The sequence below is a fragment of the Diuraphis noxia genome, unplaced genomic scaffold (assembly GCF_037042655.1).
Source record: "Diuraphis noxia isolate RWA-SAM2 unplaced genomic scaffold, SU_Dnox_SAM2 contig0004, whole genome shotgun sequence".
Taxonomy (NCBI): Eukaryota; Metazoa; Arthropoda; class Insecta; order Hemiptera; family Aphididae; genus Diuraphis; species Diuraphis noxia.
In genome coordinates, this window is record NW_028301714.1 from 18137105 (window position 1) to 18164880 (window position 27776).

Below are 27776 nucleotides of genomic sequence, written 5' to 3' on the forward strand. Positions count from 1 at the left end.
GTGCTTAACATAGCAAATTGTATGATCAGCAGATCACGTGTAGCTCTGTTAATTTAAAATGTAGAGTGAATTGACCTTTTATAAAAATTAAAGGTAATATTATTATCTAGGGTTTTTAATAGGCTTTTTATTATATTTTTAGTTTAAAGTGAGTAATGAGTATTTTAAGATATACAAACACTTAACAAATCTAAAATACTCATAACTTACTTTAAAATTAAAATATAGTAAAAAGCCACGGTACAGACAATGAGTCTAGTATTAAGTTTATAGTGTTTATACAATTATTTTATTGCTAGTAACAGAATAAACAAATCAGTTTTTAAATTTTGACTTTTTTAAGTTGTGGTTCACATAGAGAATCACATGGTTCATGAGGGTTTTTCTGTGATTCTTGTATAGCAACTGTACTTGCAGTAATTGATGGAACACTGAAATTTGGTATTTCAGGTTTGACCAACTTCAAAACAATCCTTTCATGTTGAACATTACTGCTGTCAAGACTTAACTGGATGCTTACTGGATCAAAAGTTCGAAAAACTATTTCCCCACACCTCTGGGTTTGCTCCTAAAAATTAAATAGAAATATATTAGAATAAAACAAATTTGAATTATTATATAATTATGAATTTGGTTTAATAAAAGTTGAAATGTTTCAATTACCTCTTCATTATAGGTGAATGTAACAGCTTGCAATTGACCTTTACGAGGTGACAAGAAAAGAGTTCCTTCCAAACCATATTTTGGTATGAGTATTTGCAAGGCATTTTTTCTAACATACAATATGTAACCTTCTTCATCTCTGATTTTTCCACGGAAAAATATCTAATAAAAAAATTGTATTATTTATTTATTATTCAGCTTATTAAATTATTATAGAATAATTGATTTACATGAGTATTTAAAGCAACTGATGCTCGTTCAGCATAAGCAGACATACGGGTTCTGGTATTCAAAGTTTGGCACAGTGCTTCAATTTTGCGTTTGTCAAGCATTTCAGGAGTAGTGTTATCTGCTGCAACGGATACAGCCAAAAGTCTATGAACCATCACATCGGCATACCTGAAAATAAAAACAAATTTGTGTCAGAATTACATAATCTATATTATGTGAACACTTAGTTATATAGTATATTTGTATTAATAACTAAACATAATTATGCGTTGAGTTAAAGTATATTTCCAAAACGAGTTAACTTGGCCAATATTTACTGCTAGTGGATTACTATACTGTTAGAACTGTAACTTGTATACATAAGCATCACCAAGGTATTAAAGGAGACTTTTTTTACCTCATACATTTTTTTTTTGTAAGCAAGGGTTAGGTTAGGTTAAGTTAGTTAAGTAAAAATATCAATTATATTCAATATTTATTCCTTAAGAAGACACCACACCCGTATTTGTTGTCTCAGTTTTACAAATACGTAACATAGCAAATTTACGCTCAGCAGTTAATGTTTTACTCTGTTAGCAGAGAAAATTAGAGTGAATAGATCTTAGATCTTCACATTTCTTATAAAATTTAAAGATAAGATTATTAAGACAACCTCATGAGCTTTATACTATATTAATATAGCATATTATATTTTAATTTTGAAGATAAGTATTTTAAGATGTACAAAAATTTATAATTTTATAATACTTATCACTCGCTTCAAAATTAAAATGCAATAAAACCTAATTATACGAGGTTGTCTAAATAATAATCTTACTTATAAATTTTATAAGAGGTCAATTGTTTCAAATTTTTAAACTAACGGAGCTAAATGTAATCTACTGATTGTAAAATTTGCCATATTATACACTTTATAAGATGGAGACAACACATAACGTCTTCTTATGCCTTAATAAAAAAGATCCCTTTTTTTAATTGTAAGTTGTGACTTGAAGTACACATCATGGTCAAAACAATTTTTCATAGTTGATATTGTATACAGAATAATAATCATTACGTAAAAATTAGGAATTTTTTTATTCAAAATTTTAAGTTGGGTATGTACAATATTATAATATAAAATTAGCAAGATTTGAATATAGTGTTTGGGTATAGGATTCAGATAACAAATATTAGCAAGCAATAAATTATTTCACATTCAAAAAATAAATGTAATGTAAATTGTTTTGGATAATTTTTATGCTATCCTAGAATTTTGACTGATGACTCTCATGGTTATAGTGTTAAACAACTATTTGTTATTAAAGGGCTTCTCGAAGATTACTAGTGAATATGACATAAGTCCAATGAATATATTTGAAAGATATATCAGTCTTTAGAACATTTAAAAAGATGTCAGCGCACCATTGGTTTTCTCTCCCTTTCTCTCTCTGACCCCCTTATAACATAGCAAACTTATGTTTAATAAAACTAACTTTGTGTTGTAAATTTTAATATAACCATAAATTCCCCTATTATCAAACTTTAAACTAAGAGCATTATCTGCGTCCCTACATTAGCTTTTTAGCAATATTTTAATTTTCACACAATCCAAAATCATTTTTAAATTGAAATAATGTATATGCTCTTAAATTCCATAAAAATTAAAATATTATAAAATAACCAATGTAGGGACACAGGTCTTAACTTAGAGGGTTTGACAATAGGTGAATTCTATGTTAATATTAAAATAACACACGGTTGGTTTTGCTAATTATAAAGGTACAAAGTTGTGTGTGGGTCAGAGAGAGAGAAAACAAATAGTGCGCTCACATTCTCTTAATATATAAATTACTTGTACATTTGAAGAACATGGAAAGTAAACCAGTAATAAGAAACCAATTTTACTTCAAATTTACTTGTCATAAAAATGTATAGTTAAAAATATGTCAAAATAGTTTAATTTGATTATAAAATGTTTTTTGTTTGGTACTCGCCTTCTAATTGGAGATGTAAAGTGAGTATAAATCGGAGCTGCCAATCCATAATGCAAGAATTCATCATATGTTTTTGTACCACTAGCAAAATAAATGGCTTGTAACATACACCTGGTAGCTAAAATACGGAGCATTGTATTGAAAAATGGATTATCTAGTTTAACAGCTTTATCTAAAGAATTTGCCAAATCCCTGCTGGTGTCCACATTTAATTCAACTCCCTACAGCATATAAAAACAAGCATGTAAAATATAAAATATTTAAATTATCAAAAAATGATCATACCAGATGTGCTGCAGCTTTAATAAGAGACTCAAAGTTTGAAGGTGGTGGCTTAGGATGACGTCTTAAAACAGCAAATTCTGGGAAATCTGAGTATATCTTTTTGGCAACTTCTACGTTAGCTAACAACATAAATTCTTCTACCATTGAATTGGTTTCTTTTATCTGTTTTACTTCTACGTCCAACGGATCTCTTGTTTCACTGTCTACGAGGAAACGAATTTCAGGGGAAGCCAAAACCAATGCTCTATAAATGTAGTACATTCAAAGTAAATATAATTATATATTAATAATCATTTAAAACATAAAATCAATTTCATACCCAGCTTCAATACGACGTTTTTTGAGAATCTTGGCAAACTTATTTAGTTGTCTCAATCCCAGGGCAATAGAATTATCTTGGTTCTGATCATCAATTATTAACTGAGCTTGATCATAAGTCATAGCTGCTTTGGACTTAATAACACTTTTTGTATAAGTACTATTTACAATTTCTGCATTTGGAGTCATCTCCCAGACACAAGAAAATGCTAAACGTTCTTCTCCTCCTCTTAAAGAACATAGGTTTGAGCTCAATAAGCCTAAAAACATAAGTTATCATTATTAATAATCATACTATAATAATTATTAAAATACATAGAGTGAGTAATTTAATCCAAACATAATATATAGTTTTAAAAATTGATGTTTCTTTGTCATATATATACCCAAAAATAAATGAATTGTTTTCAATAAATTTCATAGCAATAGATTTATAGCCTCAAGTAATTATAGCTTATTTTTGTCAATCCCCATATATTGCTAAAAAAGAGCGTGGCTCGCACATAAATTTAGTTTTGACTTTTTTTTTGTTTATTTAAATTGCATTGGTTACAAATTATACAGCTATTACTATGACGTATATATATGTTACATACAATGTCCGGAATTGTACATTTGGCAATTTGTACAGTGATTATTGTAGATATTGCGAATTGCATAATGAAATTTGTACAATCTAGTTACTTAGTACAGCTACATTGTATGTAACATATATACCTGATTATAATTGATTTAAATATAGCATAATATAAAAATTAAGAATTAAAGACAACAAATAATTCTGCATAAAAATTATTAATAAAACAAGGTTTTGAATAAACCATTGTTTTAAAAACAAACACAATTATATACTAAGTAAAAACTTAGTGTGTACAAAATAATTCAAAAACACTGGTAAACAATTATATATCATACATAAATTAAATTATTTAAATTAAAATAGGAGGTGAAATTTTTTTTTTCTTCAAAATTGTACATGGCAGCAAAGCTGAGTACGTAATTTAGCTAGTACAATAGTACACATCTTAATAAGTAATCAAAAATTAAATTGGCATTACACTAGACAACCAGAAATAGTTGTCTATTTGACATATATACACACAAACACAGCTTGTTTTCCTATAATTGTTATTCATCTTCTTAATAAAAAATATTACCTGGTACCATATCAATACGCCTTCCAGTTAGATACACAGTAGTTGCACGTTGGCTAGCTTCTAGATCTATGGCTGTACCAGGCTTAACAAAATGAGTAACATCTGCAATGTGCACACCAACTTGAAAATTCCCATTTTCCAAAGGCATACAATGTAATGCATCATCTATATCTGTACAACCAGGAGGATCAACCGAACAAATATCCAGATCACGAAAATCTTTCCTGCCCACCAAGTCCTATAAAAAATATAAAAGTACACTTATTTATATGTATCATAATAATTTTTAAAAAAGATCAATACTAGAATCAAGTGGGTTATCGAGTTAGGATATCATTGAATTTGAGAACAATAAAAAATAATTCCATTTAAAAAGACTTTCAAACAAAGCTTGAAAATTAAGATTTATTCAAATATTTATTTATCATTAAATTCACTAATGTTTAGAACTGCCTGCACAATAGGTATCATACAATTCAAACAAATATGTTTATTCATGTTTGCTATGATTTTGTGATTTTTTAGTCTGATTTTGTTATAATTATCTATCTTTGCAATTGTTTTATAGAAAATATCGTTGAAAGTTTTCCTTAGTTAAACTCTTAGTATATCAATAATTAACTTAATAACAAAAAAATAGATTTTCTTTTTAATTGTAAATTTTATCATTTTGATACATGGAATATTAAATTCAAAATTTAAATCACTAACTGCTTTTAATGCAAGTGTACTAATTTGTTTTATTATCACTTTATCAGTGTACACAGAAGAAATTAATTTGAATCATTAATTTAGTATGCATGGTGGTTATAATTTTATGAATCAAAGATAAATTAATACCATAGATAAATTTCCAGAAAGAGATTGTATCTATGGTGATGAAAATATTATTTTTCATTTGTACAAGTAAAATATCAAAAATTAATTGCTTATTAAACGTCATGGCTGATGAAAAACCATGTGAATTTGAAAATAAAAATAAAATGAATGAAAATTCAATAGATATTATTGATAAATTAACTAAATTTATAGATTATCTGAACATCCATGAAGATTGTGATATGTTATTAAAACTGTCAAAAACAGAGTAACTTAAACTAGCATAATAAATACATAATATTTTTAATCATAATTTAATATTACTTTAGTTTACAAAACGAAATTAAATTTAACCAGAGGGCTGAGCAAATAATTAAACATCATCAAAGCTACGACCAAATTAAAGTTGAAGAAAATATTATAAATGAGTTACAAAAAAGTATTAATGCCATAACTAATGATTTGGACAACAAATCGAACAAAAAAAGTAGGTCTCACAAAAAATAAATTGTATCTATAAATCTTACACAAAGTAAAATATATTTCAGAGTTAGAGTCAAAGAAAATAACTGAGATTTATGATTGTCTAATGACACTTAAAATGATAAACATAAAAAAATCAAAAAATATCAAGTCCCTACAAGACTTTTTGATGTTAAATAAGGTATAGATTTATAATACAGAATCAAATATTTCAATCAATCATTTGCTGCACACATTATATTCCAGATTAGCATGGATGATGTTACCAAAATAGAAAATGAATTAAAAATTGTGTTGGATAAAATATCCAAAGAAAAATTACCCAAAAAATCTGAATTTAAAGTAGCAGAGGAAATAAGAGATCGTAGACCATCAATATTATCCATTTCAAATGGATCTCGAAGAAACAATCATGATGCTAACTTTCAGGTACATCCTATTCCTAGAATACAAGTTGATCGTATAAGACATTCGGGAAATGTAACTAATGACAATTTAAATTTCAACTCACAAACTAATGAAGCATTAAGGATGAGATTTGAAAATGATCAAATAGAAATAGTGGAAAGCTTCAGCAATCGACCAAATACTGACCAAAACACAAGGTATGAATCATGAATAAATTATAATAAAAAGTTATATGTAATTTTAAACTATTGTTAGATAATTAATGTAATTATAGATATAGATGTAATGAAGAGTCAATGAGCAATAATTTAATGACTAGCAGTATGGAAGATGACTTACAGCTCTTAGAATCTCCTAACTTTGACAGCTCAGTGAATCTGTGTAAGGATAATGAGGATAATACTAGTGGAGATATATATTTATTACTCCAACCACAAAATAATTGGATGGACTCTGAATAGTATAGATATTATTATATTGATGATTTAAAGTAATCTATTTCATATCATGAATATTATATAAATCTACTTATTGTACTAAAAATCTGTAATTTGTTATGTTAATTTTCAAAAAAATAAATCTATTTTTCAAAGTTTAAATGTTGTATGGTACTTATAACTTTTATTTAAAGGTTAACTAGATCAAAATAGCTAAAAATACTTACTGTAGCACTAATAGTCCATGTTTCTTTTGGTAAACAACCTAAAACTTCATCTGAAAATTTACTGTGCGGGACATCATGTTCTAATAATATAACTTCATTTTCAGCATCCCTTTCACCAATTTTACCAAGCGACCTCACAAAATGACCCTGTAAACATAATATATATATTCCCATAAAGTAATGGAAAACTGCTAAAATAGAAATTCTACACAAACCAATGGATATCTTGAGGTTCTTGGCCATGTGTCAATGGAAACAATAACACGTTGATCTTTTAATTTTTCATATTGTCTAGTTTCTATCCTTATTTTTGGAATTTTTTTTTCTGCTGGTACAAATAAATGCCGAGTTGCCTGACAAAAAGTAACCAGACATTAATTTTCAAAAAATTACTGGCCGTTATTTATAATATTGTTTAAATTCATAATCATATAAATGCATGGTATATACTAACATTTTCAACAAGACTATGTTGGATAATCCCACAATACTGTCTCCATTTTTTTCGTATTATTCCAACCACTTGACCAGTTGGGTATTTTTCCTTTGGTTTTTCAACAGTATTTAAATTATTTTCCAAGTCCAAATCATCTATTAAGTTTGGAAAGTGTTTAATATGATATCTACAAAATAACTAAATTATTTTTTTACCATAATCTGCTAGAACTAAATTAGCAGGTGCACTCCATTGACTTTCCGGAAGCATTTGAATGGCAACAATATCACCATTGATGGCCCGATTTAAATTTTCTCTGCCTTGAAGCAATATCTAAAATAGAATTTTAAATTAATAAATGAAAATTATTGTATTGATGCAACACAAATTTACATTTTTTTCTTGTCCTTCCACAAAAACATTTCCTTCGAGAAAATTATCAACAGACGCAAAAAATGTGCCCTGCATGAGTTTTCCAGACTTTATGCCCTGATGTATTTTTGCTGGAGTTAAATGAGGAGGAAAAATTGGTTCTTTACTAGTTTCTTCTACCATACATGAGCGATTGGATAGTTTATCAGTTAATGTAACATTGTTTAACCCACTAACATATTGTTCAACTAAAAATCAATTATACAAATAATACTCAACAATGTTTAAGTTTTTAATTTTAACTAACTCACGTGACATTGTAGGTATTCCTTCATTAATTGCTTTAGCCTTACTAGCTTCATCGCTGGATAATAATAATACTTTTATCTTATCGTCCAAATGTTTATTATACCAAAGAGCTGCTACCCTAATCATACGGTCATTGTAATCATTTGGGCTTTCTCCTCGAACACGTTCAACATATGTATCCCTTAATTTAATACAAACCAAGATAAAGAAATTAATTTATATTTTCAATTAATTCATCAAATAACTAATAATCAAGATTCATTACAAATTATTTCGAGATATTAAAAATCAAAATAGCACATTGTACGATTTTCAATTAAAACAATAGATCCTATTCAATTAGTTTATTGGATTTTAGAAATGAAGTATGAATTTATCGGGTAATTAGTTAATCTAATAATTTTAGCAATAAGACAATGAAAATGATGAACAAAGTTAAAATCTAAGTATAAAATGTAAATACTTAGATTAAATAGGTAGGTAATATAAATATTTCTTACCTATGATAAACATTGACAAACACATAAAAACTTCTAGAATAATTTCCAATAATATCCATTAAGCGTTTATATACACTATGACTGAGATGTTTGACTTCTTCAAGTACAGTTTGTAAAATAATGACATTCTTCAAAGTCTCATCTTCCAGAGCATCTATCTATAATCAATAAAAATTAATTAAATATTAAATAATTTTTATAAAACTGTTAAATGATAATGTTAAAATCAGGGCCAATATAGCACAAGTGGCGCCCTAGGCCAGCAATAATATGCTACAAAGCTCAGAGGAACCAACAGACTTTTCAATTAGATTCAAAATTTGCCACCCTAGGGCACCAGTTGGTCCTCTCAAACCTAGGCCAAGATGCGACCCTGATTAAAAACATAATTTAAATCTTATTATTTAAATATTAAGTGTAAAAATCGAAAACATTAAAAAACAAAAATATTCAATCAAAAAAATAGAAATCCTTAACCATAATAAATACCTGATGCAAAACTACATTTGTGTCCACTAATAAATAATGTTTGTCCGGGAAATCCTTGTTAATAGATTGGTGTTTGACGAGTGGACGTTCGCTGTTGTGCTTACACTTCTTGCATATTTTTGAGCCACAACCTATATCATCTCTTAAGTAGTGTTCGCGTACAATCTAAATGGATTATTTACAAGAGTATAAATATTATATTGAGATAATTAAATGGCAAAGACACTAACCTTTAAAATATTACCACGCTTGGTTTTACGTATAAACGTTTTCGATGTCACTTTCATAGTCATGATGCTACTGTGTTGTGTCAGAACACAGCAATGTCAAGAAAATTATTTTACCTGGTAGTCTCAGCAGTATTAAAACTAAAGTAATCAATAATATAGTCAAATAACTAAGACTGAAGTCAATCAAATACTATAGAGTATTTGAGTCAATATAATAAATAATAATATTAAATGGTACTCCTCAAATTCAAAACATAATAGTTAAATTCAAATTAAAACCACAGATTATATAAATTATATATAATCTGTGTTAAAATTTTAAAACAAATAATTAAGGCATAATACACGTGAAAGATACTACATAACGACACTGATAGTGGGATATCAATCTGTCCATGGGAGAAAAACTTATTTGAAATTATTCTTTTGTGTTTTTATTACATGATTATAATCATAGTCCGTGGAATTAATCTATATATTATTATCACTACACGTGTTGATAAAATGATAACATTGAATAAAACACCTTGAAAGTTGAAAGTTGAAAATTGAAATTATATACCTAGTGGCTAGTCTTGAATTCTTGATTATTAGTTATTACATTGACATTAGGTATTACGCTATTACGTCAGTACTCGGTCCACAAATCTCAATTGGTGAAAAGTATTTCAAAAAAGTTAATAATTAATGATTATTGCTTTAAAAATTATTACAAATACATTAAGATTATTTTATATCAATTAATTAATATTAAAATAATAATAATAATATAATATATATATATTTTTTAAATTAAATTTTTTTATGTTCCTTTAAATTGAATACGAATTGTACCTAATTTTTATTAAAAACCATTATAATTACAATTGATACTGATAAGATCTGTGTTCCAACGGTAATATAAATTAATTTTAATTTTAGATATTCCATCATTTATTCTTAATTGTTGTGTATTTACTTTCGTATACTTAATTTTATGCAATATTATTACTAGAATTTTTCTGTTAATAATAAAGAATAACCAATAGTCTTTTCATATCTTGTTCAGTATTATTTTTGAAAATGTATATTAATGTATATTAATCTCTTTAAACTTAATATATTATCTAAATCATCAGTTTTGGATGTTACATTAATCTGCATAATAAATAATTATAGTACCTATGTATAATAATATCTTTAGGTATCTACTATCTATCATACTAGTCAAATAACATTTTTCACACATTCTGGTTATTAATTCTTTAAATAATAATAGATGAATCCAAAGCATATATTTGGGTTATAACATTTATGAATAAAATAATAAAAAATATAAAAATAAATATACCTTTAGGTCATTTAAATAATTAAGCCCCAAGGCATTTAGAAAGAAAAAAAAGTAAAAATACACGACTGTCCTAAGCTTAAAGTCACAACTTATATACCAAACTACAATTTATTTAACTAAATACGTTGTATTGGTATTTTAATTTATAGTATCCAAAACTAATTATAATGTCTAATTTATTAGTAGTAATCAACGTTGAATAGACAAAGTATTGGCCCACTGAATGTTAGGTTTTAACCGGTCCTAAAAGGCCAATTTTCAAATACACAGTTCTAAATTGACCTAGATTTTACGCAGCACACTGAAGTATATAAATGTATTTAGATTTGTATTTTAAAATAATTGCCCAGACATTTATGATCAGCCTTATTTTTTAACTGCCCACTAAGATTTATTCAGTAACTCACTGCTTCAATCCGGGCCTGGTAGTAATATTTAAATAAAATATTTTTTGAATTCCTTGAAATTAATATTATTTTCATACATGAGTAGTTGGTAACCTTTTTGGATTCCCAGTCGACATTCACATAATTAAAGAGTTTGTGGGCCTGACAAAAATAAAAATTTAGATCTTAAATTATTTACTATGAAAAATATAACTGTTTAAAACTTTTAAGCATACAATAACGCACAGGCCTCTGGTTGCTGACCACTGTAATAAACAGTTGATATATAGTAAATAGGTAGGAGAGAAAATTAATATAAAAGCAACATAATATTACCAATTATTTATTAAATCAAAGCATTAATTAAAATGTAAAAAATTTGATTAAATTATGGTTATAGGAGGTTATGTCAGCATTATAGTTGTTACTTATTGTATTCTATATAGGTATAGCAACAGGTCTAAGATTCAAACATACAAAGGTTAACTGACAAATATATAATTAATATTTTGATAAAGCTGACATAAATAATCTTTTACTATTATTTTTTAAATTATTTGATGTTAGTCTATTCTTGTGTTGATCTATATTTTTAATTTTAGGTATTAAATGTCTATGATATTAGCAAATGTATGGAAATATAGAGTGGGTTATAGACAGTTTTTCATTCATTATAAGCAAACCCAAATTAAAGCTATGTCTTCAGACCGAAAAAGAACTGGTGAAGGAACTAATTTAAATAATGATGAAGGTAACTATTTAATTTTATGATGAATAAATAATAAATCACTATTTTTGTTTAAGTGATTGCCATAAGTTTCTCATAAGTAAAATTATATATTATTATTATTAATATTATTATGTTATAAACAAAATTTATTAAACGTTAAAAGTTTTAAAAATTTCTGTTTTGTTGCTTTTGAATAGTCAATTTATGCAAATAAGTAATATTTTCTAGGTATTTTAAAAATTACTATTGGTGATGTGAGAAAACTTACTAAGGCATCAAAAACTCCTGAACTTGTTCCTGTTGACTATTGTAAGTAATTATAAATTTTTTTTATTATTTATCTTAAATATATTATTATGTCTCATAGTTTGTATGCACACTTTCTTTACATTTCCTGTACATTTATTTAATATTTGTTTTATTTAAATGTTCACTTGTTCATTTCTCAGCTTTAAATTATTATATTTTTTGGAAACTATAGATTAAATATTTTTATTTTAAAAAGTGTATACTCAATTCATTATTCAGAACAGTATTATATTTTGTTCACAGTAAACATGGCCTGCAACCAGGAAGCTATGTCCCACTTACGATGGATGCTTCAAAAAGATATTCTTGGTCAAGACATGTTTTTAATAGGAAAACCTGGGCCTCTTAGACGGCGTTTAGCTTTAGCTTATTTAGAGCTTACCAATAAATCTGTTGAGTTTGTTTCATTGTCTCAAGATACTACTGAAGCTGATTTGAAACAACGCAGAGAAATAGTTGGAGGCACTGCAAAATATATCAACCAAGTAAATTTTATTTTAATCTATTAATATTAGTTTTGTCATATTTAAACTATAGAATTAATTTTATAGAGTGCTGTTAAAGCTGCAATTAAAGGACATGTATTAATTCTTGATGGGATTGAAAAAGCGGAACGCAATGTTTTACCAATTCTAAACAACTTACTCGAAAACCGAGAGATTCATTTAGAAGATGGTAGATTTTTAGTAGCACCCAAAACATATGATAAATTGTTACAGGTAAAAATTATTGATTACTTTTATTATATGAATATTGAGATTTATTAATATGTGTGTACATATTTTAGGAGCATGGTTTAGAGCACATGATGAAATGGAATCTGGTTCGTGTTAGTGAAGATTTCTTTGTTATTGCACTTGGTTTGCCAGTTCCTACATATAATGGCATTCCTCTAGATCCTCCTTTACGTTCACGATTTCAAGCTAGACATATCATGACTCCATCTTATACGGTAAGATTAGATTTAAACTCTGTTTCAAGGCAGAATACAACAGGCAACAACCTGATTCTGTCTGGTAGTGCACATCTCCCACATAGCGGCATAATTAATACCTGTCGGTAGAGGAAAAATACGCTCTGAAATGGTGTATTCTACTTTGAAGCAGAATATTTTAATAATTTTATTTCTATAAAAAAAAAACATAACTTTGACATTTATAAATTTGTACATAATATTTTGAAATTTTGACATTTATGTTAAATTTTTTCTTAACTTTATTTACAATAATATATCTCATTAAACTATAAAAAATTGTATGGTTCAACAGAAATAAAATATGTAATTATTCAAACCTAATAACATTCTTTAAAACTGCAAAGATTATAACATTTCAAGATTATTTTAATTAATAATAAAATAATAACTTCTTATACAGTCATAGGTACATAAAAAATAAATAAATCATAATAAATAGAAAACAAGCTTACAAGCTGTTTGTTTATACAACTATTAATTAATAAATATATTAATTTGTTTGTTTATCATAAAATATTATTTCACTATTCAAATTTTCTTAGCATTTTGTTCTTCCAACCCAACATCATAAAAATATGTCTTAAAGTGTAGGTTCTAAATTACATTAAAACATTAATCACAAATATTGCACAATATTTAATTTAACAGGATCATACATTATACAATTTGATATATATTTATATATATATATATTTTTTTTTTTTTTGGTAGGTGTTCCTAAAAATTAGTATTGTATTTTGTTAATTTTAGTTTAAATATTACCGATTTCCTATGCAACATTAAAGTTATTAACAAACTATAATAAATTGTTATCTTCTCGTTATGTATTATGACTTTTTTATTTTAACAAATGTCTTGCTAACTTATCATACCAATATTACAAAACTACCTAATACTATATTAAATTGCATAGGCACGAATCATATAGTTTGACATGTACAAAACCATAGTACTATAGCGAGGCATTTATTTTGGCTTGCCTTCTTCTATTTCACTTGCTCAAAACAAATTCTCCTTTTCACAGGGTTATTTAAGTAATTTTAAATGTTAATTGTATTCGAATAATTTATAACCAACCAGTTTAATTTCATCAAATACTGGGATTACTCAGTGCTTTAATTGAGACAGAGAACATAGTCCTTTTTTTATAAATTTATATACATACCCTTTCTAGTTAAATATCATAATTAATAAGACATTTAAACATTCTGGTACCTAATATACACATTTTTTTTACACTTTTGCATCCCCATTCCAATTTTTCTCGATTAAAACACTGGTATTATTAAATACATTAGAAGTTTAGAAAGTAATTATCGGGTATAACAGGGAAGTTAAAGTGTCTGAAATTGATGTAAACCTTTTATTAAAATAATAAAGCATAATGTTATCTAAGTATTTATGAAAAAAAAAATACTGGGAGGGTTCCTCCTGTCTACGGCACTGAGTCGAGACGAATAATTTTTGAACATTTCGTGTACTTAATTATTACACTCCGAAAAACCGGACTCGCTAATAACATTCGTAGTCGTTGGCGATTTTACCGTAGTCGTCGGTAATTGCTGGACCACCACCCTGCAGCACGGATGGCATGTGGACGTGCAATTCGGTTTTGTGCCGATATTTTACGCCGGATCTCGTTGTCGTCGTAATCGGCCTGTCGTCGTGGATAACGATTGCCTGCCGATGTTCGGACCTAGGATTATGGCGTTCTGGGATCGAACAGGTCTTGACAAGCGCCGGACGCCTGCAGCCGCGAGCATCGCTGCCCGGCGCCGACATGGGTTTCCGGCGGGCATCAAGTTCCACCGACGGCTTCTGCAGCCACTGTAACACGCGTTCCACGTAATTATTGTCATCATCGTTGCAATTGTGTTCACTGTCCTCATCGACGTGGTCGTCGACTATTCGCGAGCTCTGAGTCCCACGGTCCAAGTGTGCCGTCCGCCGCCGGAGCTGCGATCGTTTTTCTTTTTCGGACGATTTGTCGTCGTCGGACAACAAGACATGCCGGACGCCACTCACCCACGTGGTCCGAACCACAAGCCGTCCGCACGACGATTTCCAGCGGAAAAACTCGTACGGGTTCGTGTCGGCTGTCTTCATAATCGCATTCGTAGAGTCGAGAATTCCGAGAGCGCTCCGAGTCGTACACGCCCAGGATGCCGACTGAACCGTCTGAACCTGCACTTATAAGTTATATTATTATTATTATTCCGAATTCAAAATCGCCGTACACATTTGTGTAAACGTTTCTTGTGCGCTTGTGTGTGTCGTAAATGACGACCCCCTCGTCGCGAAACCAACGACTTTTAGACATGCACACGCCATCGTGCTCCCCACCCATGCACCCCATCGTAGAGAGACGCCCGCGGATAAGTCGTCCGGCGTTTTATTTTTCCTCGAAACGCGTATCGCGCGGTTACCGTCGTCGCCGGCGTGCAGCTTGGTGGTGTATATATAAATATATATTTGCCGGCGTGCAGCGTGGTGGTGTATATATAAATATATATTATAACTGTGCATAGCTTCTTTTTTTAATGTGACAGTGTCATTATTATACGGTTTTCAAAAACGAATAAACGTAGATTATATATAGTTACCTCCGTGGTAACGTTTATTGAGGTATGAATAAAAAAAAAAATAGAAATTTCCGTGACGATAAACACAAACAACGCAGTCGTAGAACGAATAATAAAAGACAGCACACAGTGAATTGTATACCGCATTATTTTAGGGGTTTTTTTTTTTTTAATCGCTCGCAATTATTGTTTACTGTTGAATGGAATATTTATTTAATTATATATCATACTATGTGCGCGCGAACTATGTGTTGTGTCTTGTGTGTATGAAATGCCATGTGAATCCTCAATTATTAAATATTTTTACACTAATCAGTAAAATTAGCTACGTTTTCTCAATTTGACGAAATTTTTTTGTAAAAACTCATCATTTATTTTAATTATTTTGTTTACGTGTTTATGACGAGAGATAAAACTCATATCTATAATATAAAAGTTGGGGTATTAATAATGTATTTTAAATGTTTATTGATGATAATCGGATTAGGAATTCGGATTTGGATTGGTCATACAACTTATTATGTTCGAAACATCAAATTGGTACAAATTGACTTACTCCAATAAGATGTGTAAATCATAATCACAATTTAAACCGAAACTTCAAATTCGTTTTTTTAAATTGGCGTGCAGCAATAAAATGTACCTATACATTATAATAACAATTTAGACAATGAAAAACGCTTTAATTAAAAATTAAAATATAATTACTTTTTAAACTTTAAATTAAATCAGATAATTCACAAGACAATTAATATTCACTAGTTCACGAATACTCGTATTTTTTATTACGTTTATAATTTAAAATATAAAACCACGAAGTCGCTCAACTTTATACAGCTAGTAGCTAGTATATTATATACTTTGATTATACCTCGTCATTGAATAGGTCACTATAAAGTATAAATGTGTTAAATTTGAATTCAACATTGTTCATATTCCTATTACTTAAAACTAATACTTTAGTTTGAATAAATTTTTGTCGTAGCATTTATCAAAATATTGTTATTATAGCTTTTAAGTCAAAACCAACATACCTTAGAACAGTATAATAGTATAAATATCAAATATGTTCGTGGTATTTTGAAAATTTGAATTAGAAAATGATAATTATTATTAAAATAACAGTAAAATTTCTCAAGTTTTCACAGTTAATAATATATTTTTATTTAAAGAAAAATGACTAAAACGTATTTTGTTTTCATAATATATTTAATCTATAGGTGCATAAACATTTTATTTTTAAGAGATCATCTTAGAAATTTCATTTAGGTTTTGCTTTTTTTAAAATTCTTGTAAGAAGCCAATTCTACCACTAGACAATTTTAAATGAATAAAAAAATATATCATGTGAATAATGAATTATAAGTGATTACATTTGTTTTGTAAAACATGTATTGATATTTATTTTAAGTATGAACATTTAGCTGCATCATACGAACATTATTTACTGTGTAGTTTTAGGGGAGGGGATGTTACAAATTAATTATTCGTATAAAAATATTTTAGATGTACCTATTTAGTTTAGTATAAACTGTAATAAAGTAAGAGTACTAATTCTAAATTAATATACATAAATATAATAGTACTTATAAAAAATATTGAAATAAGTTCAATATTAAATAAATTTCCTAAGTTGTAGGTGAAAACTCATAAAAAGTTTTTAAAAGGTGCTACTGCGGCTTAATGTTTTTATCGACAGTTTTATGTCTTTACGAACAGCGATTACCTATTATAATGATACCCGCAGCAATCAAAACAAAAAAGTTTTTTTAAAAATTCATGCTCCTAGGTCTTTAAACTAATGACAATTGCCTATAGAGTGGAAAAAGTCGTCAAGCGAAACATTGTAATCAACCCCCGCTGCAATCACCCACTTGGATTTATTTTTATATCACCTATATCAAACTTCTGTATAATGCCCTATAGCGTGACTAAAACTATTATATGCGGACTCGTCTAGTGCCTACCTCAAAAGTTTCCCGAAATGAATTTATCGTTAATGACTCTATTATTTATTTGTATTTGAAATAATTTAATTATAATTTAATGTCTAGAACATGCTAAACGACCTGACTGCCGAATACCCGACAGTACCCAAGGACAAATTGGAAAAAGTGTTGTCCTGCGCCTACGCTCTTGCATCGCCAGAATCTCGCGAATTAGGCTTGCACGATTTTCCGATAGAAAATATGCCCGTTGTCGCCAAACTAATCGTAAGTACAAAAACACATAATTTTGTAATATTAAGTTGGTATAGGGTTAGGGAAGTTCCTATTCTTTTTTTATCCTGTCTTTTCTATAATGTTGAAGCGAAACACTGGGAACGCAACATTTTCTAGGTAATTAGTAAATTGACAGTTTTTCCGATGCAAAATATAATAACCATAATTATTTTACTATAAACCTACAAAAAAAAATTCTTTAAATTCCTTATTGCTAATAAAGTACAGTGATAAAAAGTTTTATTATGCAAGATAGTTATATCAACATTTGTGAACCTTGAAAATTTAATGCATAATTTATTTATAATTGACCAATTTGATGTTTTAAAAAAATATATAATTATCTAATGAATAAGTGTTTTCTTCCTTTTTATAAATATATATTTCTAGGGCAAATTCAATATTGTTTTCATGTAATTGTTGCTGAAGGGAGGGTGTGTGGGAGGCGAAGTCCCATAGTTAAATGATGGTATTAATTTTTTGTGGAATAATGTTTCATCCAACACCCGCTGAGTCCCTCTTCTATTTTCTTTATACATTAGTATATATATAGGAATATAAAACCTCAACAGGCTCAAAAGCACCTTTAACATATTATTCTAAAATTATTCCTTAAAAGGATGTCAGCAGCCATCGCACTATTTGTTTTCTTCTTTCTCTGGAGTTTAGACTCAGACCGACATGCAACATAGCAAAACCAACAACCAACCCTATACTAATCATTTTAATAAGATATCGAATTCGACTTTTAAATTAAACTGAAAGTTAAGAACATTATCATCTGCATCTCTACTTTAGCTATTTTATGATATTTTAATTTTTTTGTAAATTATTACAACTTATGGATGATGGAAAATGCTTATAAATTGTATAAAATTTAAAATTATTTTAAAAATACATGGGGAAAACATTACACAGATTCTTAGCTTAAAGTTTGAATTTAAAGGTTTTTTTTTTATTCAAAGTTTAGAATTTACTTTAATATTAAAAGCAACAACACATAGTTGAGTTTGCTAGACATAATTTTGGCATGTCACACATGTATTTGGAAGGAAAACAAATGGTATACTGACATCAACTTAAAACTTAAGAGGACGCCTCACCCGCATGTGTTGTCTCCATCTCACAAATATACCGCATAGTAAAATTACATTCACAATAATCCATTTTTTTAATTAAAATTTAGATTGACTTATTATAAAAATAGTAAAGGTAATTTTATTGTCTAAGATTTCCGGATGCTTTTACTTATATTAGTTATATTTTAATTTCGAAGCAAGTTATGAACCAAATTAATAAAAAATGTAGTTTTAAAATGCTTATTTAGTCATTTCTTACTTTGTACTTAAAATATCAATAATAATGCTTCGATTTCAAACTTTGGGGGTGGTTTCCGATGTAAAATTGAAGATCTTTGGTGAATTATACAGGTCAAAAGTAAACATTTTCCAACAGTTTTCAAAAAAATCGAGAAAAACAAAAAAAAAATGACAGAAAAACGGGAAATTTTACGCAAAATCAGTTTTCGCCAAATCGACTTTTTTATATAGTTGTAATTCAAAACTAATCACTGTAAATACTTGAAATTTTCACCAAATGTTTATGTTAGTGTTATCTATGTACAGTTTTCAAAAAATTTTGACTTTTTTTGAGTTATTTATAGACCACTGAAATTTTCAATTTTTTTGAGAATTTTTTTTTTATGTGTCGGTAAAAAAATGTTGGACGACCAAAAATACTTGAAAATTTAATACAAGGTTCTTTATGAGTTGTTCTTATTGTAGCTAAAAAAAATTAAAAATCGTAAGTCACAATTTTTTTTAATAAGCGTTTATAGTTCAGAATTTTACGAAATCTGTCGAAAACGCGAAAATTTGCAAGTAATTTTGAAGTTGAAAAATCATAAAAATTTTTGAGTTTATAACTACGGATTAAAAATACAACACTAAGTTTTCCATAAGTTTTCCTTCAAGTAGCTATAGAGAAAACTCGAAGTATCATTATAGGAAAAATTTTAAGTGCGTTTGAATTTTAAATTTTTACGAAATAGCGTAACGATAACGATTTATCCTGAAACGATTTTAAATATTTGTTATTATTCAAAAAGTATAAGTCGTAGATACTTGAAAATTTTATCAGTTATTTAGATTAGCATTTTCTTTATATAATTTAATTTTCAAAATATTTTGACTTTTTTTGAGATATTTATAGACGACTGAAATTTTCAATTTGTCTGAACATTTTTTTTTTGAAGTGTCGATAAATTTTTGTTGGCCCTATAAAAATACTTGAAAATTTAATAAAGAGTTCCTCATAAGTTATTCTTATAGTGAATAAAAAATTATAAGAATACATTGGCACAATTTTTTTTTATTAGCATTTGAAGTTCAAATATTGACAAAAAATCGTCAAAACCATTTTTTTTGTGTTTGTCATTACGTTTTGGGGCAGTAAAAATGCTTTGACTTTTAACTTCAGTACCTTGTTAAATCAGAAAGTGAATCTAGTTGATACTTTGAGGGATCAAAAGTAAAAAATTCTTAACATTTTTCTAAATAATCGGGATAAACAAACTAAAAATTAACGGAAAAACAGGAAATTTTACGTATACTATCAGTTTTCGACAAAATCAATTTTGATTTTTTATGTAACTTTAAAACGATGGACCATTGATACATGAATTTTTCACCGAATGTTTATATAAGTACCTATGTTCTATCTACCATGACATTTTTAAAAAAATTTGACTTAAATTGAACTATTCATAGGTATATGCAATTTTCAATCATTATTAGTTTTTTTTAAAATTAAAATCGATAAAAATTTATTTTTTGGTAGAAAATCTTGAAAATTTTTACACAAGGCTCTTAACTTATTATTACAATAGCAGTTGAAAAATAAAATAAATTTATAATTACAATTTTTTTTATAAGCATTCAAAGTTTGAATTTTGACAAAATCCATAAAAATCACAAAAATTCACAAATTATTTTAAGCTAGAAATTAATAAAAAATTTTCTTTTTTAAACTAAGATTTAAAAATTTAATATAAGATTCCTTACAAGTTTTTCAATCTTTATCACAAAAAACATGTCCACCGGAAATGCAAATTCAATTTTTATTAGCATTTGAATTTCAAATATTGACAAAAATTCGTCAAAACCATGAATATTTGCAAATTATTTTGTAGTTCAAAATTCATAATATTGTTTGTATTTTTATCTAAGGTTATAAAATGCAACACTAAGTTTTCCATAATTTTTGCTTCAAATAGCTGTAGAGAAATTTTGAAGCGTCATTATAGGAAAAATGTTTTGAGCGTTTGAGTTTTAAATTTTTATGAAATCGCGTAATGATAACGATTTATCCTCAAACCAGGTATATGTATATTGTATATCTATGATAATATAAGGTATTATGAATTATGATAACTACATGATAAGTACACTAATTGATTAACCATGCCTTATGCAAAATGCGCCTTAATTGAAAAATAAAATATTTGTTTCAAAATAGAATATATGATAATATTTAAATATAATACATCCTAGACTGACAAATCATCTCCGTTCAGAATCGTTTTTCGTATACAATGATACCTATCATTGCATTCAAATTTAATCCCATCCATTACAGTAACCTACTGTACAGCAGAGCGACATCCACGACTTACCCGCTTTTTATTGAAATTTATTTTAATTGCAATATTTTTGAGTTATGAGATTATGACACGCGTCACACAAAATACATTTTTAACTATGCGTGTAGCTACTGTAGCTAATATAAGAAATTCACCTGTTTTAATTAAATGTTGTGCCCTTAAGCCCCTGAACATAACTATAAAAAAATAGTACACCTGAATATATATATACCGTGTGTTCAATTTTAAAGGTAACAGGAAATATTTCGATCGTGTGACCTTGAATTTGATTCGGGGTTTTTATACTGCATATAGGACTTATAAATACATATTTTTTTAATAAATTCAAATTTTTAATTTTTTTTTATCAGCGCATGCGCAGTAAAATAAAAATTTCTTAAATAGCAACCACTACTTTGGAGACCGGATTTCGATTTCTTTATTTTTTCTGAACAACTTTGATCTTTACAGTTTGTTGATATCTTCAAAATTGCCATTTTTATGACGGTCGGAAGTTTTAAAATAGTTAATTCGTAAATATCGCATTTTTCAACGGTCTATCTTAATACTATTAAAAACAAATTAAGATAATAGTAGTAGATAATTTAGTAGTTTTAATAAAAATAAACTGTTATAATAATACCTATAAATACCTATAAATTAAGATAGACCGTTGAAAAATGCGATATTTACGAATTAACTATTTTAAAACTTCCGACCGTCATAAAAATGGCAATTTTGAAGATATCAACAAACTGTAAAGATCAAAGTTGTTCAGAAAAAATAAAGAAATCGAAATCCTGTCTCCAAAGTAGTGGTTGCTATTTAAGAAATTTTTATTTTACTGCGCATGCGCTGATAAAAAAAAATTAAAAATTTGAATTTATTAAAAAAATATGTATTTATAAGTCCTATATGCAGTATAAAAACCCCGAATCAAATTCAAGGTCACACGATCGAAATATTTCCTGTTACCTTTAAAATTGAACACACGGTATAGTACCTGACGTGGCCAAGTAGGGATAGTTTTCTACGCCACAATTTATAATATAGACATCGTTCCGAACCCATAATATCATCAATACCTACTCATATTATTTTTGTGCCACCTATATCACTAAGATTTACGTGTATTCCATATAAACTGCAGCTGCATATTTCAGTACAACAACCCGTCCGTGTCGCCAAATAGTGTGCTAAAACGACTCTATCCATACGAAAGTTTCATGAACCCGGACGGTAAACGATCCGTTAACAGCATATTGTCGTCTCTCTGTCCCGAAAATGGAGACGAACCGATCAATCGTCATGTCGCGTCCGTTGGAGGACTGGATAACCAAAACGAGGCCGAAGTCGTTCTAGACAATTCTAAACGTTTTACGGTAGGTGCTACAGAATAAACAACAATATTACACATATCTACATCGTCTGCTATGTATTGCATGACATAACATTCCGTATTACTTGTTCTAATTATATAATATTATACTATACTTAGGTCCCGTCCGGAAACGCTCCTTCCCTAAACGTCGCTACACTGTTCCCGGATTTCGTAGATACAGGTTATCAAAACGCTATATTGTCGGATCTTGCGCTCAGTCATTCGGCGGCTGACATATGTATCATTGGACTAAGAGGCAGTGGAAAGACGGCAATTGTGAATAGGTTTGCGACCACATTTCACTACAACGTTGAAACCGTTTCCCTGTATCAGGTTAGGTTCAAAATCAATTTTATTCTTTATTTTTTTAAATTATTTTACTTTCCAATAGGATTTGACAGCAAGAGATTTAATTCAACAAAGAACCACACTACCAAACGGTGATACTGTTTGGAAGTATAGTCCGTTAGTAGTTGCCGCCATCGAGGGTAAATTAGCCGTCCTTGACGGCCTTCATAGACTGCATTCGTCTACTTTGTCTATTTTACACAGGTAACATTTTATACATCGTTTTCACCTACTTGAAAAATCTATCTTAGAAGCTCATTGGCTCATTGATCATACCTATTATTTAATTCTATAATTTAAAGTAAATAGTAATAAACATATTATATGTTTTTCAGACTTGTTCAAGACCGAGATCTTCAACTTCATGATGGCACTAGACTGTTAAGATCAGACAGATATGACAAACTGGTAAAAAAATTAGGAGTCGATGTTATGAACAAATCAAATATAATTCGCATACATCCGGCTTTTAGAATTATGGCACTTGCAGAACCACCTGGTTAGAATTGTTTTAATGCAAATGTTGGCATATCACTTATATATTATTAAAACCATTTTGTATGTGTTAGGTGGCACCATTCCACAATGGATCACTCCGGAAGTATTAAACATGTTCATGTTTCATGAACTTAGACCTTTATCCGCTATTGAGGAATTGACAATCGTACAACATCTTGTAAGATTTGGATATTTGAATCATTTATTTCATGTGTAATAAGTGAAAAAATTTTTTTTCAAGTATCCAAATAGTGTAAACTCGATGAAAAGACTAGTGGCTGTTACAAAAAAACTTCGAGAATCAACTGATATTTATTTGAATTCTTTGGCTCCTTCTTTATCTACACGTCAGTTGTTACGAATCTCAAAAAGACTTGATAAATATCCTGATTCTGACTTTTACAGTATTGTTAACAAAACTTGTTTATCTCAGTATGTTTTTTTTTTTTTTACTTGATATTTTGGAATAATTTATGCATGTATTAATACATCCTTTTCTTTTGCCTATAGATTTTTACCACAACTGACAAAAAAAATGCTTGAAAAAACATTATACAGTTGCAGTATACAACCAATTTTTGAAAATGTACAGGACTCTTCAATAAACTACAAATATGATGATGACAATTTAACTATTGGTAATACAACTGTTGCACGATATAAAACTAATGCATCTAGTAAAGTTCCAAATATCTTATTCTACGATTTACCTCAAGTAAGTATACAATTCTGAAAAACAGTAATGATTAAAATATGTATGTGTAGTTAGAAAAAACTTTTTCTCTAGCATTTGAAACAACTAGAACTTATGCTACAAGACTTTGTTTTGGGAGAACATCTCTTGTTAGTTGGAAACCAAGGCGTTGGTAAAAACAAACTTGTTGACCGATTTTTACAACTGCTAAATAGGCCTAGAGAATACATTCAACTCCATAGGTATGAATTGATTAATTTATCCTTTTTTAATTTTATATTGAGGATATTTTTTTTCCAGAGATACTACTGTACAGTCATTGACTAGTCAACAAACAGTAATTGATGGTGTTTTGCATATTGAAGATTCACCATTAGTTAAAGCTGTTAAGAATGGTTACGTTTTAGTTATTGACGAAGCAGACAAAGCACCAGCTCATGTGACATGTGTATTAAAAAATCTTGTAGAAACTGGTAACATGAGACTTGCTGATGGTAGACAAATTATTAGTAATGCTAATATTATAAATGATGACAGTATGATTGTACTTCATCCAGACTTTCGAATGATAGTTTTAGCAAATCGACCAGGATTCCCATTTTTGGGAAATAACCTATTTAGCACACTTGGTAAATATTTATCATGGTATTTAAATTATAAATGTACTAATTGATGTATGTTTTATTCTAGGTGATGTATTCAGTTGTCACATTGTTGACAATCCTAGTCGTGAATCTGAAACACAGCTGTTGAAAAGCTATGGTCCTGATGTTTCTCAAGAAGTTATTGACCAAGTAATTGCTGCTTTTGGAGATTTGAGACTGCTATTCGATCAAAACTTAGTCTCATATCCATATTCAACTAGAGAAGCAGTTAATATAATCAAACATTTACAGATGTATCCCCAAGATACATTATTAGATGCCATTAGAAATGTATTTGATTTTGACAGCTATTCCAAAGAAGCGCAAGAAGTAATCACAAATGTTCTTAACAAACATAAATTACCAATAAAACTATCACCTTGGGCTGGTCCAACTCGTAAGTAATCCAATCAATTTTTAAGGGTCTAATTTTTTATGAACTATGATGTTACAGAAAAAAAAAATCTTCAAATCACTGTAGAAAAAGAAAGTGGTCTTGATGTTTCTAGCCCAAAACATGGGAAGGTGGATGAAAGAAACGAACCTCATGTTGGTGGAAACACTTGGGCTGGTGGTACTGGTGGCAGGGATACAGCTGGACTAGGTGGAAAGGGAGGTCCTTATAGGCTAGATGCAAAACATAAAGTTTTTCAAGTAGGTTACATTGAGATAATTTTTAATAATTTTTGTATTTTTTTTTTTTTAATTATATATGTATAATTTACATGTTTACCAACAGGTTTCTGATGCAGAGAAAGATGCAGTACCAGAACATGTCAAAGAAGCAGCAAGACAAATGGGTCAAAAGGCATATAAGGAACGTCTCAAGGAAATAGAGATGACTGAATATGATGACAAAGTATACAATGAATACTCTTTACCAGTTAAAAATCAAGTAAAATAAAATTTTTCATTTTCAAAGGATCAATTTTATTAAAATAAATAAATTTGTTGTTTAGGTGCAAGCATTAAGAGTGATATTGAATTCATTACAAGCTAAATCTCAAGAAAGACAATGGATTAGGCATCAAACATCTGGTGAACTGGATGACAGTAAATTAATAGAAGGTAATAAAAATAAAATGCATTATATTTGAATCTTTAATATATTTATGAATTTATTAGGAGTTATTGGTGAACGTTCTATTTATCGGAAACGGGGTAATGTCGACCCTCAGATTGGAGCTCCTCAATTAAAACCAAAACGTTTACGGTTTATTGTTGATGTTTCTGGCAGTATGTATAGATTCAACAACTATGATGGACGTTTAGACCGTGAACTTGAAGCTGTCATAATGGTGATGGAAGCTCTTAGTGGTTTTGAAGACAAAATTAGTTATGATATTGTCGGACATTCAGGCGAGACAGAATGCCTTAAGTTTGTAGATAAATCAAATCCGCCCATTGATAATAAGCAACGATTAGATGTTATTAAAAAGATGCATGCTCATACTCAATTCTGTATGGCTGGTGACAATACTCTTCAATCTGTTATATATGCACAAAAAACCTTAGAAGCTGAACGCATTGATTTCGACGAAGCTATAATTATACTATTATCAGATGCTAACTTATCGCGCTACAATATAAGACCTGATAGATTGGCTGCGGCACTTAATTTGAGTGAAGACATTCAATCTTTTGCAATTTTCATTGGATCACTAGGTGATCAAGCAGACGTGTAAGTAATCAACTATATTTAACCTGCATTACTGAGTGTCATATTGTCCTTGTGCTGAAAATGTTTAAAGCCGCATACACACTTGTAACATTTTCTGTTACGCTGTAACGCCGTAACACTGTTCCACCAGTTGTCGGTAAATTGAGTCGCATCAAAGGATGTTACGCGCTAATGTTACAAGTGTGTACGTGGCTTATAAACTAATAACTAATGAATAAATAAATGTATTATGTGATTGGTAAATTTTGAAATAATTAGTTTTAAAAGTATTTTAAAATATTATTTTAATTTACTATTGTTGTCAACAGTCATTAGCCATTAGTTGTATTGATGAAAAGTATTAATTTATATTTTATGAATTGCAGGTTAACTAATAGCTTACCAGCAGGTAAAAGTTTTGTGTGTATGGACCTCAAAAACATCCCACAAATCATTCAACAAATTTTCATGTCTTCTATTATGAGTGTTTTTTAAAACATCTGGTGTTTTGTTATAAAAGTTGTATGTGTCCAGTGGCATACCTAGAGGAGGGGCTTAGGGGGCATTAGCCCCCCACATTAGCAATGTTATGGAATAAATTTTATGTAATAAAAGACAAGGTAATACAAACCATGATATTTCTGAAAATGGCATTAAATACTACATATTATCTTTAGTAACGACCTAGTATAAGCTAGACCAACTACTGTTAGACTTTATTGAAACTAGTTTGTTAAGATGTCAAATTTTTATTTATTTTGTTTAGCCCCCCCCCCCTCTTCCATTCAAAAATTCTAGGTACGCCACTGTATGTGTCTGTAAATAATTGGTTATTGTAATTTTATGGTTTTAAAAGATTAAGAAATTGTAGTTACCAAATAATATAAATTTATTTCGTATAAAAATTGCTGTGATAGAACTAATTTTTCAACAATAACGTTTTATAATATATTTTTCATCACACTTGTATTTATTAACTATTTATATTTTTAATATATTACTATTTATCTGTATCATTAAATACCTATATATTTTA

The 27776-nt window shown here is 28.6% G+C and overlaps 4 protein-coding genes across 4 annotated transcripts; 2 read left to right on the top strand and 2 right to left on the bottom strand.

Moving 5' to 3' along the window:
- Window positions 1-261: 261 nt before the first annotated feature.
- On the bottom strand, window positions 262-9664 carry Dis3 (exosome complex exonuclease RRP44-like protein Dis3). The gene is made up of 16 exons (XM_015518909.2): window positions 9341-9664; window positions 9111-9275; window positions 8622-8779; window positions 8124-8302; window positions 7834-8060; window positions 7656-7773; window positions 7459-7595; window positions 7220-7357; window positions 7005-7151; window positions 4631-4868; window positions 3475-3733; window positions 3156-3399; window positions 2871-3091; window positions 894-1062; window positions 664-825; window positions 262-568 (listed from the first exon to the last, which is right to left on the bottom strand). The coding sequence occupies exons 1-16, from the start codon at window positions 9401-9403 to the stop codon at window positions 323-325; spliced, it is 2871 nt and encodes a 956-aa protein (XP_015374395.2). The 5' UTR covers window positions 9404-9664; the 3' UTR covers window positions 262-322.
- LOC149055802 (uncharacterized) lies at window positions 5572-6801 on the top strand. The gene is made up of 5 exons (XM_089225554.1): window positions 5572-5717; window positions 5779-5936; window positions 5998-6113; window positions 6179-6537; window positions 6615-6801. The coding sequence occupies exons 1-5, from the start codon at window positions 5572-5574 to the stop codon at window positions 6799-6801; spliced, it is 966 nt and encodes a 321-aa protein (XP_089081680.1).
- Window positions 9665-10084: 420 nt separating the features above from the next.
- On the top strand, window positions 10085-27776 carry c12.2 (von Willebrand factor A domain-containing protein c12.2). The gene is made up of 22 exons (XM_015518884.2): window positions 10085-10235; window positions 11659-11807; window positions 12015-12095; window positions 12339-12580; window positions 12647-12814; window positions 12883-13047; window positions 17708-17866; window positions 22679-22897; window positions 23014-23229; window positions 23288-23448; window positions 23580-23743; window positions 23814-23920; window positions 23984-24174; window positions 24253-24457; window positions 24530-24678; window positions 24737-25065; window positions 25127-25477; window positions 25535-25734; window positions 25820-25975; window positions 26040-26148; window positions 26206-26761; window positions 27127-27776. The coding sequence occupies exons 2-22, from the start codon at window positions 11666-11668 to the stop codon at window positions 27233-27235; spliced, it is 4179 nt and encodes a 1392-aa protein (XP_015374370.2). The 5' UTR covers window positions 10085-10235; window positions 11659-11665; the 3' UTR covers window positions 27236-27776.
- LOC149055803 (uncharacterized) lies at window positions 13479-15333 on the bottom strand. Its single transcript, XM_089227859.1, has one exon. The coding sequence runs from the start codon at window positions 15175-15177 to the stop codon at window positions 14584-14586; it is 594 nt and encodes a 197-aa protein (XP_089083985.1). The 5' UTR covers window positions 15178-15333; the 3' UTR covers window positions 13479-14583.

Excerpts from the sequence above, each read along its gene's own strand:
- LOC149055802 (XM_089225554.1), top strand. The coding sequence starts at position 5,572 with ATGGCTGATGAAAAACCATGTGAATTTGAAAATAAAAATAAAATGAAT. Across the intron at positions 5,718-5,778 it reads TTAAAACTGTCAAAAACAGA|TTTACAAAACGAAATTAAAT; the intron begins GTAACTTAAACT and ends ATATTACTTTAG. Across the intron at positions 5,937-5,997 it reads CAACAAATCGAACAAAAAAA|AGTTAGAGTCAAAGAAAATA; the intron begins GTAGGTCTCACA and ends AATATATTTCAG.
- Dis3 (XM_015518909.2), bottom strand. The coding sequence starts at position 9,403 with ATGACTATGAAAGTGACATCGAAAACGTTTATACGTAAAACCAAGCGT. Across the intron at positions 9,276-9,340 it reads AGCGTGGTAATATTTTAAAG|ATTGTACGCGAACACTACTT; the intron begins GTTAGTGTCTTT and ends TAATCCATTTAG. Across the intron at positions 7,358-7,458 it reads AACATAGTCTTGTTGAAAAT|GCAACTCGGCATTTATTTGT; the intron begins GTTAGTATATAC and ends ACTTTTTGTCAG.
- c12.2 (XM_015518884.2), top strand. The coding sequence starts at position 11,666 with ATGTCTATGATATTAGCAAATGTATGGAAATATAGAGTGGGTTATAGA. Across the intron at positions 25,478-25,534 it reads ACCTTGGGCTGGTCCAACTC|AAAAAAAAAATCTTCAAATC; the intron begins GTAAGTAATCCA and ends ATGATGTTACAG. Across the intron at positions 26,149-26,205 it reads TGACAGTAAATTAATAGAAG|GAGTTATTGGTGAACGTTCT; the intron begins GTAATAAAAATA and ends TGAATTTATTAG.
- LOC149055803 (XM_089227859.1), bottom strand. The coding sequence starts at position 15,177 with ATGAAGACAGCCGACACGAACCCGTACGAGTTTTTCCGCTGGAAATCG.